A 19,713-nucleotide genomic window follows, 5' to 3' on the forward strand; every position below is an offset into this window, starting at 1 on the left:
AGATGGCCATGGATCTAAGGTAAGTCTTTCCACATTTGATGTCCCCGAAGGCCTATCTCCTCTGTAAAGTATGAGAGTAAGAAAAGAGAAAGGATCAGGAAAAATTTCGCCCATTCCCTGTACTCATAAGGCCTTTCATTGAGTAAAACTCAATATAATGGAGGCTACTGCTAGAGAAAGAAAATTCTCATATTGGATGCATAAAAGTTTTTCCTGTGTGACTCGTCAAAAGATAACAAAAGCAATGGATAGAAAATATTCCTCAAATTTTCTTAAGTTATAAGAACAGAGACATTGTTATTATTTAATGACAAAGAAGGCAATACTCACAGTGACAAGAAGTTCCATTTTCCCAGCACTCAAAATGCATTTATAAGGTATAGACTCTACCATACTAAGGAAAATCACTGTCACAAAAGAACATTTCCCATGTTCATTGCAAACACATGTATTTCTCCTGTGTGAAACCTGTGATGACAGATCTAGGAAGGGCAGAAAGAATTGCCATTTAACTGCACTCACAATGTGTTTGTCCAGTGTGAAGTCTCTAAGGATAATGAAGGTTACTGACAAAACGAAATTTTACATATTCTCTGCAGGCACAAAACTTTTCTCCTGTGCGCAGTTTCTAATAACAATGAAGGTTAATACTACAGGGAAAATATTTCCCACATTTGTGCTTCTTTGTTGTGAAGACTTTGATGGGAAAGGGTTCCCCATATTCAAGCACTTGGAAGGCCTTTATCCAGTGTGAATCCTTTGATGACAATGAGAAACCGAGCTATAGATACAAGATTTCCCTCATTAACTGCACTTAGAAGTCCTTTTTCCATTGAGAACTCTGTAATGACAGTAGAGGTGAGAGCTACTGGTAAAATATTTGCAACATTCATCAAACTCATAAGGGCTGTTCTCAAGTGTGGACTCTGTGATGATAACGGAGGGCAGGGTTACTGGTATAAGATTTTCCACATTCACTGCACTCATAAGGCCTTTCCCCAGTGTGAACTCGCTGATGAACACGGAGGTAGGAGCTACTGGTAAAAATTTTCCCACATTTATCGCACTCATAATGCCTTAATCCAGCTCCAGTGTGAAGTCTGTGATGATAACGAAGGGCAGGGTTACTGGTAAAAGATTTTCCACATTCACTGCACTCATAAGGCCTTTCCCCAGAGTGAACTCGCAGATGAACACGAAGGTAGGAGCTACTGGTAAAAACTTTCCCACATTTACCGCACTCATAAGGCCTTTCTCCAGTATGAACTCTGTGATGCCTACGAAGTTCAAAGCTTTTGGTAAAAGATTTTCCACATTCACTGCACTCATAAGGCCTTTCTCCAGTGTGAACTTGGTGATGATAATGGAGGGATGAGCTACGGGTAAAAGATTTTCCACATTCAGTGCACTTGTAAGGCCTTTTTCCAGTGTGAACTCTTTGATGTTCACTAAGGACAGAGCTATTAGTGAAAGATTTTCCACATTCAGTGCACTTATAAGGCCTTTCTCCAGTGTGAACTCTCTGATGAACCAGAAGGGATGAGCTGTAGGAAAAAGATTTTCCACATTCAGTGCACTCATAAGGCCTTTCTCTAGTGTGAACTCTCTGATGAACGAGAAGGGATGAGCTATAGGTAAAAGATTTCCCACATTCACCGCACTCATAGGGCCTTTCTCCGGTGTGAACTCTCTGATGCCGACAGAGATGAGATCTACTGGTAAAAGACTTCCCACATTCACCACACTCATAAGGTCTTTCTCCAGTGTGAACTCTCTGATGATAATTGAGTTCAGATCTACGGATAAAAGACTTCCCACATTCACCACACTCATATGGCTTTTCTCCTCTGTGAACTTTCTGATGATAATGGAGAGTATAGCTATTAGTAAAGTATTTTCCACATTCACTGCACTTAAAAGGTATTTCTCCAGTGTGAACTCTGTGATGATAACGGAGGGCAGAGCTATCGATAAAAGACTTTCCACATTCACCGCACTCATAAGGCCTCTCTCCAGTGTGAATTCTCTGATGCCTGCAAAGGTCACAGTTTCTGGTAAAAGACTTTGCACATTTACCACACTCATAGGGCCTTATTCCAGTGTGAACTTTCTGATGAACATTGAGGGAAGAGCTTTGGGTAAAAGATTTCCCACATACACCACACTTATAGGGCTTTTCTCCAGTGTGAACTCTGTGATGATAAAGGAGAGAAGAGCTAATAGTAAAAGATTTTCCACATTCACTGCAAGCATAAGGCCTTTTTCCAGTGTGAACTCTCTGGTGAACCTGGAGGGAAGAACAATTGTTAAAAGATTTCCCACATTCACAACACATAAAACCTTGACTTCCAGTAAGGAAACTCTGGTTCTCAATAACTGGGTCATCACAGCCCATGGTTTTCTTATCTTCTCTTGGGGTGTAATAATATTTTGTACCTTTCAAATTTATTCCAGACGTAGAGATTTCCTTTGCCCTTTGCATGGTGTGAGTATCCAGTTGCTCTTTATGTCCAGAACTGTTAAGAAAGCATTTTCCAACATAAGTGGAAGTACCAGGATTCTGTGATACATGGAAATTGCAGCTTTTTGCAAGGGAGATTCTGTCCACAGTTCTTGTGAAATAGTTCTTTGTTGTGTGCTCTACCTGGTGCTGGTGACTCTCTGCACTGAAATAATAAAATGCTTCTGCACATGCCCCACACCTCAGCAGTGGTGGGCTGAATTGTGTTCCCTGCTGGTCAATGAATAGGAAAATATCTCTCAAGACAGGCCCACAACTCCCACAGGGATGGCGCTTCTGGACAGACAACGCTGACTTGAGGTTGTTAATGTGAGACGGTCTTTGAGAAATATCCTGTCCAATGGGTGTCTCCACATCCTCTGCTCCACAGCAGCAACCTGAACAGATACAAACACTAGTGAATACATAAGTGACCTATAGGGAGGGGGTCTTCTCATCACAAATATGAATGTGTAACATCTGACATGCACCGACATGGTAATTTTGAAAACTAGTGAGACAGACCCTGATAAAGGCCCTCAGGTCAGTAAATAAGGGCACCTCACTAAGTGGAAGATATAAGGATAGGACGAGACACAAGAAAGAGAGGCTGGGCATACAAGCTGTCCTCTGCTAATGGCTTCGTGAAAAACCAGTCCTGCTTGTGATGTAAGACTGTGTAGAGGAATGGGAATGTGCCTCAAACCACCAGTATCAACTGCAGCAGAGCAGATGCTGTGCAAAGTTTCCAGAGAAGTATGTGCACACATGAAGGTCCACAGGCACTGATCAAAATTTGAGGGGACACCAAAAGGTCTCCTCACAGAAATGGATGTGGTGTAGAGGCTCAGAGGCAGACATTTATCCCTGGCTGGATCTCTGAGTTTAAATGAAAACTGTTGAAAATGACAAACTGAGAATGTGCTAGCACTGTGAAAGAACAAGTGGATCAAGTGTGGCCCCTGGCAATAATGATAAAATACACTTAAAGAGAAGTGCTTCCTCATTATGTTTTAACAAAGCCGTAGAATCAAATTCTACCCAACTCCCCTTCACCAACGCAAGTCACCCTCTTTGACAGTCCTCTCATGTTGTGGTACATGGGACTCATCCACCTCCCTCCCAGTTCAGCAATTATGTTGAATACAGATGATGCAACTCCAAAGAGAAAGCAGAAGAGATGATAACCAGCATCGTCACAGAACAACTACGCACAAACAAACCAAGTACAAAAGTTCTATGTACGTGATGACAGCAGGATGGCAGAATAAAAAATACTAATATTCAACCTCCTTCGAGTATAAATAGCCATGACTGGTGCAGTTTAGTGGACTGAGTGTAGGCCTGTGAACCAATGGGTCACAGGTTCGATTCCCAGGCAGAGCACATGCCTGGGTTGTGGGTCAGGTCCCCAGTTGGGGGCGCACAAGAGGCAATCACACATTGATGTTTCTCTCTCTCTCTCTTCCTCCCTTCCCCTCTCTATAAAAATACATAAATGAAAATTTAAAAATATAACAGAATAACCAGACAATTATCCATGATAAAAAAGAATTCCTTCAGAAACAGGTGAGAGGCTTAAGAGCCCAGTTATTACAAAGAGCTACAGAGTGGAGGATAATGCAAAGAACTACACAGAAGAAGAGCGGAAAAGCATGCTTTGCAAACATCGTTAGATTTTAAATACAAGGGTGAGAACTTCTCTCAGACATGGCACTGGTGCTGTCAATGACTCTAGTGGCCTGTTTGTTGCATCAAAGATGTAATTAAAATATAATAAAAGAAAAGTCTTTCAGGTAAAATACAGGCATAATAAGTAGAAACAGGAAAACGTGGGAAAGTGTAAAAGTCTCTGGAAGGTCAGTAATGTTATCAAGTTCACAATACTAAAACGGTTCATTGGTACAGCATACTTTACATAACTATTGCACTGAATAAAAATAAAGTGTATTAAAAATAACAATGGTGGCAATTTGGGAATAGAATAACAATATTTAAAGATGTGAATTGTGACATCAAAACATATATAAGGGTGGTGTGGCAGAGGTGCAAAGGGTATAATTTTCCCATGCAGAAGAAGCTGTTTTCAGATTACAATGAACTGTTAAGAGTATGAATAGTTTTATGGAAGTCTAATAAAAACAAACATCAAGCACAATCCTGTTAAACGGAGGGATACACAACAGAGAAAAGAAAAAAACAAAAAGACAGCAAGAAAGGAAGATAAAAAGGAAGTACAAAAGAGGCAGAAAACAATGACAAGGTAGCAACAGTAGGTCCTTCAAGAAATTCTCTAATCAAAAGACATATAGCAGCTGGAGGACACAAAATGCAAGACACAAAACATCTGAAGTAATTTCCTGACTATTGTCAACAGTGTGGCTCAAATAAATGCATTTAAAAGAAATCTAATGATGAGTGAAACAAGGTGAAGGGATTAGAGAGTAAAATTGGCAGTAATTGAATAGTAATGGAGATATAAAGTCCAGCCCAAAGTATATACCTAATAACATTCTACTAATTACGTACGGTGTCAGATAGATGTGAGATTTATTGAGATGATTACTTAGTAAGCTACACAATGTATAATTATCGTCGTCGGCAGCCGTCCGTCTCGAGAGACAATGGTGTAGCTTCTTAAGAGTCCATCTGCACCGCCGAGAATGGCTGTGCAGTCCGACTCGGGAGTGACACGGTATCTGTCTCCTCCCGTGTTGAATTGACATCTTGCGATGACACTGGAGTGTCCTCTCCAGTGAAGCTGAAGCTACAGAGCCTGGGCAGGGTGATATGGAGGGTCTGCTGTTGCCCATGCAGCAGACCCCCCCTCTCTTCGCAGCTGAAGGGTCCAAGGGAAAGACGGAGTCAATACAGCTTGGCTTCAGGTGCGCCGCAGGAGTTGCCGGTGTTGACTACAACGTCAAACCGCCTTAGGGACTCCGGCTCCGGATTTTCTGTCGGGGTTTACTCCCTTAGCCTTTCCCCTGAAGAGGTATGCCGCAAGGCAGCGGAGGTTTTTTGGAGTCAGAGTTTTCCTTCTCTGATGTGCCCTGACTGGAAGATCGAACCAGCGACACTTAGCTCGCAGGTCGACGCTCAATCCACTGAGCCTATGAAACTAACAAAATAATAATATGTCAGCGGTATTTAAATACAAAAAATTTTATAGAAATAAATAAATAACCTTGGCTGGTGTGACTCAGTGGACTGAGTATCGGCCTATAAACCCAAAGGTAACCAGTTTGAAACCCAGTCAGGGAACATCTGTGGGTTCCAAGCCAGTGGTCCAGTTGAGGGTGGGATACAGGTTACCAATAGTTTTCTCTCTCCCTCTTTTTCCTCCATTCTTTCCCTTCTTTCTAGAAAAATAAATAAATAAAATCTTAAAAGTAATTTTAAGTACATTAATCAAAAAATATGAGATCTGAAGGCAGAAAACAAAATGCAACAGCATCAGACAACTTAAATATTCCCCTTTCAACAATGGGTAGATGATCCCATTCTACAGCAAAAAGGAGTTACTGAAATTTGAAAACACTATTGAGAAAACAGAACTAATATATATATGAATAGTTTTTGATCCAGTCCTGATCAACAGGCTTAGTTAAATTGAGCCCTGTCCCATGCATGATTAGATTGCAGGTTTGATCCCCTTCAAAAGGTATGATCTAGCCCTGGCTGCTATGGCTCAGTGGATTGAGCGTCAGCTTGCAAACCAAGTGTCCCTGGTTCGATTCCCAGTCAGGGCACATGACTAGGTTGCATGCCAGGTCAGTGGTTGGGAGCGTGAGAGAGGCAATTGCACATTGATATTTATCTCCTTCTCTTTCTCCTTTCCCCTCTCTCTCAAAACAGATAAATAAAATAAATATAACAAAACAAAGTAAGCTTGTAAAAAAATAATTAGTTGTTTTTTTTAAAAAGGTACGATCCAGAGGCAACCTACAGATGTTTCTCTCTGACACTGGTATTTTTCCTTCTCACTCCCTCTTCTAATAATCAATAAAAATGTTTCCGGTGATGATAAAAATATATATATAGCTGTAGAAAAGATCGACAGAAATACAAAAAATACTTATTGTTACTAATCAATAAGAAATGTATTTGGCTTGTGGCAACACTACTGACCTCAAATCCTTCCCTGTGGGTTCAGTTCAGCAGGTGATGGGTTCCAAGGAGGAGGAGGCAGTGCATACAAACCAGCATGCCAACTCTAAATCTACCCAGAGAACTGGGAAAGCAGGCAGTGCCCTCAGTTCACATGTGAGGGCAGAGTGCACCCTCGAGAACACAAGGCACTGGGGCAATGCAAACCCTGGTCAAGGTCATGAGGAGAGTGTGAGCTTTTTTTTTTCTGTCTTGTTTTGCATTTTAATTTAAGTTAATTAAATTTTTAGGGCAATGAAACAAAAAGGAGGACTCCTGGATACGATCAACGGCGGAACAGGAGCAGGGAAAGGAAGGAACACATACCTCACCCACGATCTCAGCAGTCCTGAGCCCAGACACACAATATCACCCAGAGTTCTAAACACCACAAAAAGCACTGTGCTAGCACGGACGACGGTAGCCCCTGATGTTCTGTGTATCATTTCCATTATCTGGGACTGAAAGCATTTGAAAGAGTGTAATCATCAAAGGCCTGGTTGGTAGGCAGAAGGGGTTCCACAGTGGCCAAAGAAGTTCCATTAAACAGCTTTTGTTAACTGCCTGTCTGATCACTCTCTGTTTTATGAGGGGGTCCCTAGGGCTTAGAGAAAGAGCCCATGAATAACTGTGGGTAACAGCCCCCATTCTAATTAATTGCATCCTGACAGCTTTCTGTTTTGCAATAAGATGAACTAGAGCAAAACGAGAATTCATGTTTAGAAACCTCCAACACCGCCCCAAACACACACGTACATTGGGGTAGTCAAGTCTGGCCGAGTGGGGAAACTCACACCACCTTTACCTGACAATCAATATGTAGCTCCCCCAACCCTATTCCTCCAAAGATAAAAGTCCTCAGGAAAAAGGACCTGCTGATTATTGGCACCTCTGCCCTTCCTACCCTTACCTTGCCCTGCCCTGAACCCATGTCTTTCACCTCCGCCTGGGCAAGCCCAGTTCTAATCCCTGAGAACCTATCACTATAAACCCTGCCTGCATGCTAGCAGACTTGCTGGAAAGAAGTCCCTATTTCTCCGGTATAAAGCCCAAGAATGTTATTCATTAATCAGGACCCTTAGAGCTCAGAATAGAAGAAGCAAACTGCAACCCTGAGGAAAGTGGGCACAGGAGTGCCAAAGAAGAGCGCACTGGGAGAGAGGGTCTTACCCAGCGAAGATATAAGAGCATAGTTCTCCAGCATGACATTCAGGTACAGCATTCTCTGAGCTTCACCAAGAAGGCGCCATTCTGTCCTGGAGAAACACATGGCGACATCCTCAAAGGTCACAACCACCTGTCAGAATTAACACAAATAAATCTGGAAAAGTCTTTCTGAAATACAGCAATTCCACAATGCCCTACACACAGCCCCCTCAGGACACACAGTTAGTAAAGCACAGCAGCCCTTGGTGTCAGAGCTGCCTGCTGTCTCATCTGCCTCATTAATTACCCACATAACCCTCAGCAAGGGCAGGCGGGATATGAGCAAGTGGGGCAAAACAATGTCATCTCAGTGCCAAGGCAGCTGGGCCCCATTCTTCCTGCTGACATACTTCACTGAGTCTCCCACTTCATGCCTCAAAGGACAGGCAAATGTAGTCTTATGTCTCACCCTCATTTACCCACACCAGGTTTTCAGGACCATCAGCTCACACTTCCTATAGCTGTGTACCATCATGTGATCTCTACCTGCTTCATAGCCTCACACCCAGGTTCACATCCCCAGCTCTGTCTCCTTTGCCGTCATGCACAAAAGATCTTCCCACTTTGCTTGACTCCATCCTCAACCATTCTGAAGATTTCCAACCCATATGTTCAACTGCTCACAAAATGTCTTCACCTTCTGCTCTTAATCCTTTAGTGTGTGAACCAAAAGGACCTTCTGATATTCCCAAAGAGAATTAACCTACCACCATTTTCCCTAACACAGCTGATGGAGCCTCCACTGCTTCAGCTGCTAACGACCAAAAACTCTAGGGTGGTTTTGAACCCTTTCCTTTCTCCTCTCCAGCTGCAAAATCTGAATATCTACCCTTGACGAATATGCCTCATTGGACTGAGTGTTGGCCTGTGTATCAAAGAGTCACTGGTTTTATTCCCGGTCAGGGCACATTCCTGGGTTGTGGGCTGGGTCTACAGTTGGGACTGCTTGAGAAGCAAGCACATATTGATGTGTTCTTCCTCTCCTTCTCTCTAAAAAAATTAAGAAAAAAATAGAGAAAAATTTTTTAAATCTGAAACTCTATGTGTCCTTCAAAAAAAAAGAGGGGGGGTGGTGAGTGAGGGTAATAAAAGAGAATAAGGGGGAAAAACAGTAATGAAGAAGAATGTAATTAAAGGAGTGGTCCAACAATTCGAAGTTTTCTTTTATCTCTGAGTCTCAACTCCAGTTTATCATCTCTCTCCTCCAATCACAGAACTTGCCTCATCCTGGGCTCCATGCCTCCTATTTTACTCCCATAATCTGTTTCCCACTAGCTGCTAGATGGGGCCTCTTAAACACAGAGGAGATCAACTCCTTTCTCTTATGCAAGTGCCCCATTATATCCTTGAACCAAATTCTCATTTAACCACTTTAAAGGGTTGATTTTTGACCCCCTCTTCATTGTTTTTAACAAAAACAGAGACGTGAGGAACCTATCCCAGCTCTGTGGCACCTCGAAGCATTTGCAATTGCAGGTGTCTCTCCCTAGATAACCTTCCATAACTTCTTCCACTGGCTGCCACTGTGTAACAAAAAAAAATAGGGGCCCCGCCCTGACTGGTGTGAGTCAGTGGATTGAATGCACGCCTGCTAACCTAGGGATAGCTGGTTTCATTCCATGACAGAGCACATAGCACATGCCTGGATTGGAGGGGATGTCCCAGTTCAGGGGAACCAAGAGGCAACCAGTTCTTTTTCTCACACATCTATGTTTCTCTCCTTCTCATTCTCTCTCCATTCCCCTATTTCAAAAATGAAATGAATAAATATACTTTTTTAAAAAAATTTTAAAAAGAAACCTGGGCAACAGCATGCCACATGCTAAACCTGATCAGCTTACGAGGTCCACCATAATTCCCTTACAAACTGAGACCGAGAATACCCATAGATATATGGTCAGAAATTAAAACTTCCCAACCAACAGCCAGTCATGGCAATGAGTCTTGTACTAGACCAGTAATTTCCGTGAGAAAGGTCCATTTTTCCCTTAAGAGAGCTCATCTATCTATTTTTGCAGTTAAGTTAACATACATTGGAATGTCAGGATAATTTGCTTTTTTCTAACCCCTCTGCAGCAGAACAGAGACCAAACAACTGATTATTGTTTTTATTATTACATTAATTAAATGTTAACTATCCTATATAAGGATATTTTTAACTTTTATCTTAATATCCATTTTCTTTTCTCCCGCCTCACTAACCTATCACCAATGGAGTACAAGTTCCCTCCTTATGTCTTCCCTTTTCATCTGAGGGACACAATAAATGCTAAAACTGCCATTTTATGAAGCATTTTCTCCCTGTGTTGATTGTTTCCTGGCAGTCGTCATCAGTTTGGCTAAAATAAACAGTAAAAACAGTTTTTGCAGTTTGACTGTTTCTTTCGTTGACACCACAAATGGGCGCACCTTGATTTTACCTGTGACCCGCACTCAGGTCTGTGGTTTCCACAGGGTCCTCACATCCCAGAGCGGGGAAACCATCAAAGGAACAGTCTTTCGACACCATAAGGTAGTGTCACCACCAGGGAGGGGCTGGGACACCCTGTCCTTCCTCGTCTAGTTCCATAATGGTTTTCCACTTCAGAACCTGCGGGAACACGCAGGCACCCACCTGCACCTCCAGCTCAGCGGGTCTCAGCTGTATCCCGGCCCCGCCCTGCGGTCTGGGGACCTCAGGTAAGAGTCTGTCCTCAGTGGGGCCTCTCACCAGCCCTCTGACCTGGAACGAGGGCCCCTCTCCCTGAGCCTCTCTCTCTCATCACCGGACCCCAGCAGGTTTCTGTCTCAGCAGGATGGAAAAGCCTTGGAAACCCAGACGCAGCACGTGGCCCCTCTCGGTCACGGCCTTCCCTGGCAACGCCGCCCCCTGCTCCGCCTCAGACTGTTTAAGGCCGATGCAGGGCGGCCGCCAGGACTGCGCGTCCTTCAGGGTCAGCGGCACCGGCGCGTCCTTCCACGGCGGCCCCTCAGCCCGTCACCATCTCACCCCGTGACACCCTGTGTCACCCACGGCGCCTCACGACCCGGAAGCCGTGGCCTCGGTTGCAGGACGGGACGGGCACCGCGCACCCGGGTGCGGGGCTCGGTGGGGGAGGGGAGGGCCCGGGACGGCACTCACCTCAGCCCGGCGCCTCAGTGCGGCCCCCGCCGTCGGACGCTGTGGGCGGAGCGGGGCGGAAGCGACGGGCGAGGCGGGGGCGCAGGGCACCGCGGTCCCCATCCCGGAGCAGGAGCAGGTCACCTGAGCGGAGTCACCGAGACTCACGGTGGCCTTTGTGTCACCACAACAACGGGTATCTCCACTGCGCCTCTGACCTGTGAGGAGAACCTGATTGAAGACAAAAGGCCCGCCACAGACAGACGGAAGTCCCGCCCACAAACGTTTGGCTCTAACGGAAGTGCCTTTTCTGAGCCTCCATTGGCTCAGCCCTGGACAGCCTTCTGGGTACTGTGGTTCCTATTGTTGAAGAGGGTAGAAAGGGTTTCCCATCTGATTCCAAGAAAAAATACCAAGATTTACCCGGGAAAGTACTGAGAAGTAACGCGTCCTGGTCCAAAAGAGACCTTGAAAATGATGAGATGTCATCTGTATCTGAACATGGACGCAGCTGGAATGCACACCTGGACCTTTAGTATACGCTCATCAACCTGGTCCTCGCTGGCATTCCGGAAGGATATGCGGATGGACTTAGAGATTCCCAAAGGATGTGCTGATGGACTCAGCCCGCTTGGAGGGAAATGTTAATAGACCTGTCCAGATTTGCTAACTAAATTGGTTGGCGGTGAGCGAGAGCAGTGAAATATAGATGACCTACTGAATATGTTGACAAGCAAACTCACCCTCACCGAAATGTGTGTTGGACAAGTGTAAAAGGGCTCATGCAGAAGTCTAGGCCAGTGATTCCTACTGGCGCACCAGGAAGACCAGAAGTCTCCATTCTTCCATAACCTTGCTCCTTGAGGCCCTTCAGTTGGTCCGGAACTTTCTTCTCACCTTAACCCCCTTCCTCCTTTTTTGTTCTTTCAATAAACATGTTACTTGCTCCCACAGCATCTCAGGGTGATTTCTCAGAGCAGGGCTGCCCTGACAATCTGTTCCTGGTGAAGGGTCTTGTGTGCCTGTAGATGAATGTGCATCATCTCTGCAACTCCATACAGCCAGTCATAGTAAAAGGAGGTATTCCTGCATTACAGGGTAGAAAAAATATATATAAATGACTTACACCATCACATATATGACAGAGATAACACAAGAATGTCAGACAAACGTTTGATACACAAATTTACAATGATACAGAATATAAACTTAAATGGAAATTTATTGTTGTAGAAATCAACTAAGAAAATACATTTTTGGAATAGTGGTAAAATTGAATTCTGATCGTCATTCGTGTTATTTTAATTTAAAAATGATAGTGTAATTATCAGAAGAAAAGAGATTTTTTACTCTCCAGACATATTTAAGATCAGAGAAGACATGGTTCTTGCATTCCTAATGGAACACGGTGAACCTATTTATAAATTATATTTAGAATAAATAACGTAGATATGCATACTCAACCTATGTGTACCTCAAAAATGTAAAAAGGGCATTAAATCTTAAAGTTAACAAAAAATATGGACATATACATGTGCAATGATATTAAAATTCAAAAGTACTGCTTAGATCAGGTCAGTGTCGCTCAGTATATTGAGCATGAGTCTGGGCACTGAATTGTTTCCGGTTCAATTTCCAATTAGGGCATATGACTCCGTTTCAGCGAGTTTCACTAAATGGGGCATGTGAAAAGCAACAGACTTGTGTTTCTCCCACACATTGTTGTTCTTCCTTTCTCCTCCCCTCTCTCTGAAAATAAGTAAAATATTTTTTAAAAACACTGAATCTTGTGTTATTTAAAAACTTGCATCCCACTAAAATATAAACAAAACTTGAAAAACATTATAACTAGGTAACACAGGAGTTGAATAAAATACAAAAACTTACCAGATATTACTTAAATATCACTTTTCAAAAGATAAAACGATACAGCATTACCAGCATCCTGCAAGTGGTACAATGAACATATAAATGGTCTGAAACTCCAGCCAAGGTGCAAGAATGAGGAAACTATGCCACATTTTTATTTTCCATGGAACAGCATCTGATCTAATTAAATCTTTCTCCTCATTTTCAGTGAGATTTCTTAAAATACTCAGTATCTACACTCTTGTCATTTTGGTGTGCTGCTTTTTTCATGTTTCAACAGAAAGTATCACCTTAAGATTTAGTATAACATATAATATTTACTTTTTGAATTCTTCACCAGGCTTCAAGAAAGGTTTTAAGGAAGTCAGTTAGCAAACATAGTTACACATTCATAGATACATAACAAGAACTAGAAGAACCTCTGAATAAAATGAAATATAATAATTACTAAATGATGGTTGCAGAAATGTACCACAACACCATGTCTTTTCTTCAACTCTTCTTAATTTTTCAGCAAAACACTTCCTATCCTTGTCACCTACTTTTTCCTCAAGTTCTCATGAGTTAAAAGGACTCAAACTTTGTAGAAACAGCAATTTCATGATAGCCAAGGTTACGGGAGAGTGATAGCTCAGGTTAGATCTCATGTTCTTAGAAGTCAGTGTCCTTTACCACCCATTGTGTCTTACCTGTTCTCAGGCTTAAAGAAGCCTTTTCTACCTCTATAAGTAATTCTCATTGTATTGTATCGTATCGGCAGCCGTCCGTCTCGAGAGACGATGGTGTAGCCTCTTAAGAGTCTATCTGCACCGCCGAGAATGGCTGTGCAGTCCGACTCGGGAGTAACACAGTATCTGTCTCCTCCCGTGTTGAATCGACATCTTGCGATGACGCTGGAGTGTCCCTCCAGTGAAGCTGAAGCTACAGAGCCTGGGCAGGGTGATATGGAGGGTCTGCTGTTGCCCATGCAGCAGACCCCCCCTCTCTTCGCAGCTGAAGGGTCCAAGGGAAAGACGGAGTCAATACAGCTTAGCTTCAGGTGCGCCGCAGGAGTTGCCGGTGTTGACTACAACGTCAAACCGCCTTAGGGACTCCGGCTCCGGATTTTCTGTCGGGGTTTACTCCCTTAGCCTTTCCCCTGAAGAGGTATGCCGCAAGGCAGCGGAGGTTTTTTGGAGTCAGAGTTTTCCTTCTCTGATGTGCCCTGACTGGAAGATCGAACCAGCGACACTTAGCTCGCAGGCCGACGCTCAATCCACTGAGCCAAACCAGCCAGGGCAATTCTCATTGTATAACTCCATTAATTAACAGGAATACCTTCCTTTGTTTGATATGATTCTCTTCCAGAAATGATCTGCAGTCCCCATTCAGATAATCTCAACACATTTAGAGCTGAAATGATCTTCACGTCTAGGATAGGTGGTAAAATCTAAAATTCAAAACCTTTACCTCAGGTTCAGATGCCCATTTTCCATATAACATGGATGCCAACATTACAACCATTCTTAGAGCAATTATGACATTGGTACTTAACCATTATTCCCAGATACATGTCATAATCTTAGAAGGTTGGAATAGACCATATTAAGAAAATTCCATAAAAAATATCTTCTGATAAGAAAGGTGAATTCCTCATTATTTCCAAACAATATCAGATCTCTGAATCCAAAACGTTTTTCTGACGGTGATACGCCCCTTTTCCACACTTTCTTGTATGCCAACAAATGTAAACTGGCTATCTAACCATATTCCCAGCTATACTTATCAGACGAACTATGCCTCAGAAACTTTTTAAAGAACCGTTATGAAGGAAAACCAATAATTTCTGTGACTGGAAAAGTAATGAAAACAGAGAGCTAGATAAAATAAACTCTGAGGAAATAAAAGATACAGTGTCACACCATCCACATATTCTAGGGCTGCCTAATATCTCCCCTCCAATATCACTCCACACCTCTATAAAGGACCTTTGCTCTCATCTCTGAGTAAACACAACTAGCCTCCTGACATTCATTCAGAGATTTGCTCACAATTAATGGTATAAAAACCAAGTTTTTTCAGTGTTTTAGACAACCTTAATATATTCAGAGCAACAGTTGCATGTACATTCTAACATTTTCAGTGCATGAATTACAATTAGATTTTGTAAAAGTATTTTACTTACATATCTATGATGGACACGGATGTTAAAAATTTCTACTTGAATTAGTGACACCAAGAAGAACTTAAACAGGCTAATAAAACTTGTGAAATACAAATAAGAAGATAATGCAGCATGTAAAAAATCTAAAAGGTAATAAATGGGAATAATATTAAAATATAATGACTGAAATTGAGCCCTGGCTGTTGTAGCTCAGTGGATTGAGCACAAGCCTGTGAAACAAAGGGTCACTGGTTTGATTCCTGGGCAGGGCACATGCCTGTTGTGAGCGAGGTCACAGGGTCGTGAGAGAGGCAACCAGTGGATGTATCTCTCCTACATCTATGTTTCTTTCCTCTTTCTTCCTTGCTTCCCATCTTTCCAATAATAAATAATATTCTCACCAAATAAATCACTGAATCCTAAGGCAAAGGAAATAAAGGAAAAATAAACCAATGGGACTATATCAAATTTAAAAGTTTCTGCATGGCTAAACAAAAGCCATGAAAATGAAAAGGGATTTGACTGTATGGAAGAACGTAGTTTGAGGGGTTCTTTGACCAGCAGATCCCATGGTGTGGGTGAAAATAATACAGAAACTGTCTGCCTGTTCTGGAGAGCAAAGAGTGAGCACCTCAGGTGAGAATGCTCCAGCCCCCATCCCAGAGTTTAGATTTATTTAGTAGCAAACAGGAAAAACATTTTGCCAAACAGGATGGGGATAACTTATTTACAAAGCCTTGAAACTACTGTGTGAAAGTCAGCCTGGCATGAGACGGTTGTTATCTATTTATCACTTCCTCCCTGTTATCAGAAAGGTGCAACTTTTTCATGAGACTGTTTCCAGTCTGTTTCATTGCCTCTGTCTTCAGGGCATTCATTGTGCAGGGGGTCACAATTTTCTGAACCAAGGTACACACCCCCCACACATATTTGCCAATGATACATCACAAAGTGTTTGATCTCCGAAATACAGAAACAACTCTACAACAGTAAGACAAAAAAAAATTATGTATATATATATATATATATATATATATATATATATATATATATACCTCCGCTGCCTTGCGGCATACCTCTTCAGGGGAAAGGCTAAGGGAGTAAACCCGGACAGAAAATCCGGAGCCGGAGTCCCTAAGGCGGTTTGACATTGTAGTCAACACCGGCAACTCCTGCGGCGCACCTGAAGCCAAGCTGTATTGACTTTGTCTTTCCCTTGGACCCTTCAGCTGCGAAGAGAGGGGGGGTCTGCTGCATGGGCAACAGCAGACCCTCCATATCACCCTTCCCAGGCTCTGTAGCTTCAGTTTCACTGGAGAGGACACTCCAGCGTCATCGCAAGATGTCGACTCAACATGGGAGGAGACAGATACCGGTTATAAGCTCGTCCGATTGGCGAAGGAAACGAGCGCCAGGGGTCTCCTCTGACGGTGGGAGAGGTCATCGCACCTCACTGGACAGCTACCGCCCGCCTCAAGCTGGGCAGCCCCAGCCAATTAGGTGCCGTCTCGCCATGGCTCGCCTGCCCCACTGGGTGCGTGTGGATCAGAGAGGCGCCTCTCGAAAAGTGGGCCACAAAACACCCGCACCAGTTAATTCCAAGCAAACAACAAGAAAAAAGCCTCCGGCTCTTCGCCTCGCTAGCTGGAACATCAGGACCATGTGCCCCGGACTTACTGCAGACCTTCCGTGGATCAAGGGTGCCAGGAAAACCGCTGTCATCGATAGGGAACTGGCACGACTAAACATCTACATTGCGGCTCTACAGGAGACCCGGTTGGCCGACAATGGAACTATCAGAGAAACCAACTACACCTTCTACTGGCAAGGGAAGTCTCCGGACCAACCAAGACAGCATGGTGTTGGGTTCGCTGTGAAGAACACGCTTGTTAACTCCATAGAGCCACCCACAGGAGGCACAGAGAGATTACTTACCCTCCGATTGTCAACAACTTTCGGCCCAGTCAGCATTCTTAGCGAGTATGCCCCAACCCTCTGCGCCACCACTGAAGAGAAAGAACAGTTTTACCATGCACTGGACGAAGCGTTATCCAAGATTCCCAGAAGTAACGCTCTCTATCTCCTTGGAGACTTCAACGCAAGAGTAGGAGCCGACCACATGGCCTGGCCCACCTGCCTTGGAAACTTTGGGAGAGGAAAGATCAATGAGAATGGTCAGCGACTGCTTGAGCTTTTGTGTCACCACGGCCTGTGCGTGACAAACACATTCTTCAAGTGCAAAGAGATCCACCAGGTGTCATGGAGGCACCCCCGCTCCCGCCATTGGCACCAGCTTGACCTCGTCATCACCAGAAGAACGGATATTGGCAGCACCCTCCTCACCCGCAGCTACCACAGTGCAGACTGCAACACGGACCATGCCCTCGTGGTAAGCAAGGTGCGCATAATGCCGAAGAGGTTGCACCACTCCAAGATGAAGGGTCGCCCACGCATCAACACCAGTTGTGCCAGCAACCCAGTTAAGACCCAGCAATTCATCAACAAGATGGAAGATGCACTCGGTGAGGGAGTGGCGGCAGATGACATTATCGAATCCAATTGGCCACGTCTCCGCGACGCCATATACAACTCCGCCATTATTGCTTACGGGAAGAAAGAGCAGAAGAACGCTGACTGGTACGAGGCTCACTGGGAAGAAATGGAACCCGAATCGCCACAGGCACTTCACCAAGCGTCTGTTTTATACACCTTTCCATAAGGAGGAATTTGCTTATTGACATATTCAGTCGTTGGCAGCCGTCCGTCTCGAGAGACGATGGTGTAGCTTCTTAAGAGTCTATCTGCACCGCCGAGAATGGCTGTGCAGTCCGACTCGGGAGTGACATGGTATCTGTCTCCTCCCGTGTTGAATCGACATCTTGTGATGACGCTGAAGCTACAGAGCCTGGGCAGGGTAATATGGAGGGTCTGCTGTTGCCCATGCAGCAGACCCCCCCTCTCTTCGCAGCTGAAGGGTCCAAGGGAAAGACGGAGTCAATACAGCTTGGCTTCAGGTGCGCCGCAGGAGTTGCCGGTGTTGACTACAATGTCAAACCGCCTTAGGGACTCCGGCTCCGGATTTTCTGTCGGGGTTTACTCCCTTAGCCTTTCCCCTGAAGAGGTATGCCGCAAGGCAGCGGAGGTTTTTTGGAGTCAGAGTTTTCCTTCTCTGATGTACCCTGACTGGAAGATCGAACCAGCGTCACTTAGCTCGCAGGCCGACGCTCAATCCACTGAGCTAAACCAGCCAGGGCAGACACATTCAGTAGGTCATTTACAATTCATTGCTTTCCCCCTCCTACACCAGCTTTTTAACATATCGGGTTAATCCATTAGCATTTCCTCTGGAAACTGGTTCAGGCCATTAACATATCCTTTGGGAATGGCTAAGTCCATCGACATATCTTTTGGGAACTGCTAAGTCCAGGACCAGGTTGATTAGCATACACCAAACTTCAGGTGTACACGATCTGACAGAGATGCTCCAGTGGGAAATTCATGTTCAGACTAAGGCACCCTGAAATCACCTCCTCCATGGGTTGGAGTCTGTCTTGAGTCTAGTAGATATGGCGAATCCAAAAAGATCCATTTATTTTCACAAGTACTTGAGGGAGGTTTGAGAGATGTGTGGACTTGGAATGGCACCCACGGGTGATATCTGGTGTATACCAACTACTTTTGAAATAAGCACCAAGGGTGGGTTTGTTAGCACACTCGGTGACTCGTCATCGTCGTCGTCGTCGTCGTCGTTGGCAGCCGTCCGTCTCGAGAGACGATGGTGTAGCTTCTTAAGAGTCTATCTGCACCGCCGAGAATGGTTGTGCAGTCCGACTCGGGAGTGACACGGTGTCTGTCTCCTCCCGTGTTGAATCGACATCTTGCGATGACGCTGGAGTGTCCTCTCCAGTGAAGCTGAAGCTACAGAGCCTGGGCAGGGTGATATGGAGGGTCTGCTGTTGCCCATGCAGCAGACCCCCCCTCTCTTCGCAGCTGAAGGGTCCAAGGGAAAGACGGAGTCAATACAGCTTGGCTTCAGGTGCGCCGCAGGAGTTGCCGGTGTTGACTACAACGTCAAACCGCCTTAGGGACTCCGGCTCCGGATTTTCTGTCGGGGTTTACTCCCTTAGCCTTTCCCCTGAAGAGGTATGCCGCAAGGCAGCGGAGGTTTTTTGGAGTCAGAGTTTTCCTTCTCTGATGTGCCCTGACTGGAAGATCGAACCAGCGACACTTAGCTCGCAGGCTGACGCTCAATCCACTGAGCCAAACCACTAAACTAAAGCTAGTGTCACTCGGTGACTAGGGCAGTGAAAATTCACCAGGAGGAAAATGCAGAGCCAACTTTTATTGACTTTACATGTAAAGAGGTGGCCAAAGTGCTCGTGGTGCAAGGCTGTCGCTCTTTTTAATTGGGTGATAAAGGGCAGGCTGTTTGCTGCTGGGTAATCTTGGGAGTAAGTTATAAAACAGGAAGTTTCATGCTGATTGTGCAGGCTTCAGGTTCTTCTGTTATCTTTGGGTTTAGGTTTTGGGCATTTGGGTCTGGTATGTCCTCTTTGTGTAGTTTCTAAAACACCAATGTTGGGGAGGTTTTCTGTAATCTCTCTAGTCTTTAGAAGAGGCTAAGAAAACTAACAGTTAAATCTCCTTCAGAGTCAAGGAATGGATAGGTAGCTCTGGTAAAGAGGGCCTAACAGAAGGCTTTTGGTCCTTTCTGGATGAGGGTTGTTCTTTTTAAAAAGTATATCATTC

At 44.4% G+C, this 19,713-nt stretch overlaps 1 protein-coding gene across 1 annotated transcript; it reads right to left on the reverse strand.

Moving 5' to 3' along the window:
- Positions 1–499: 499 nt before the first annotated feature.
- Positions 500–11,171, reverse strand: LOC149995701 (uncharacterized). Its single transcript, XM_090260981.1, has 3 exons — positions 10,974–11,171; positions 7,817–7,943; positions 500–2,898 (listed from the first exon to the last, which is right to left on the reverse strand). Exons 1-3 carry the CDS (start codon positions 11,073–11,075, stop codon positions 914–916), a joined length of 2,214 nt encoding a protein of 737 aa, XP_090117107.1. The 5' UTR covers positions 11,076–11,171; the 3' UTR covers positions 500–913.
- Between the last annotated feature and the right edge of the window lie 8,542 nt (positions 11,172–19,713).

The sequence above is a fragment of the Furipterus horrens genome, unplaced genomic scaffold (assembly GCF_987537825.1).
Source record: "Furipterus horrens unplaced genomic scaffold, mFurHor1.1.pri manual_scaffold_13, whole genome shotgun sequence".
NCBI classification, from domain to species: Eukaryota; Metazoa; Chordata; class Mammalia; order Chiroptera; family Furipteridae; genus Furipterus; species Furipterus horrens.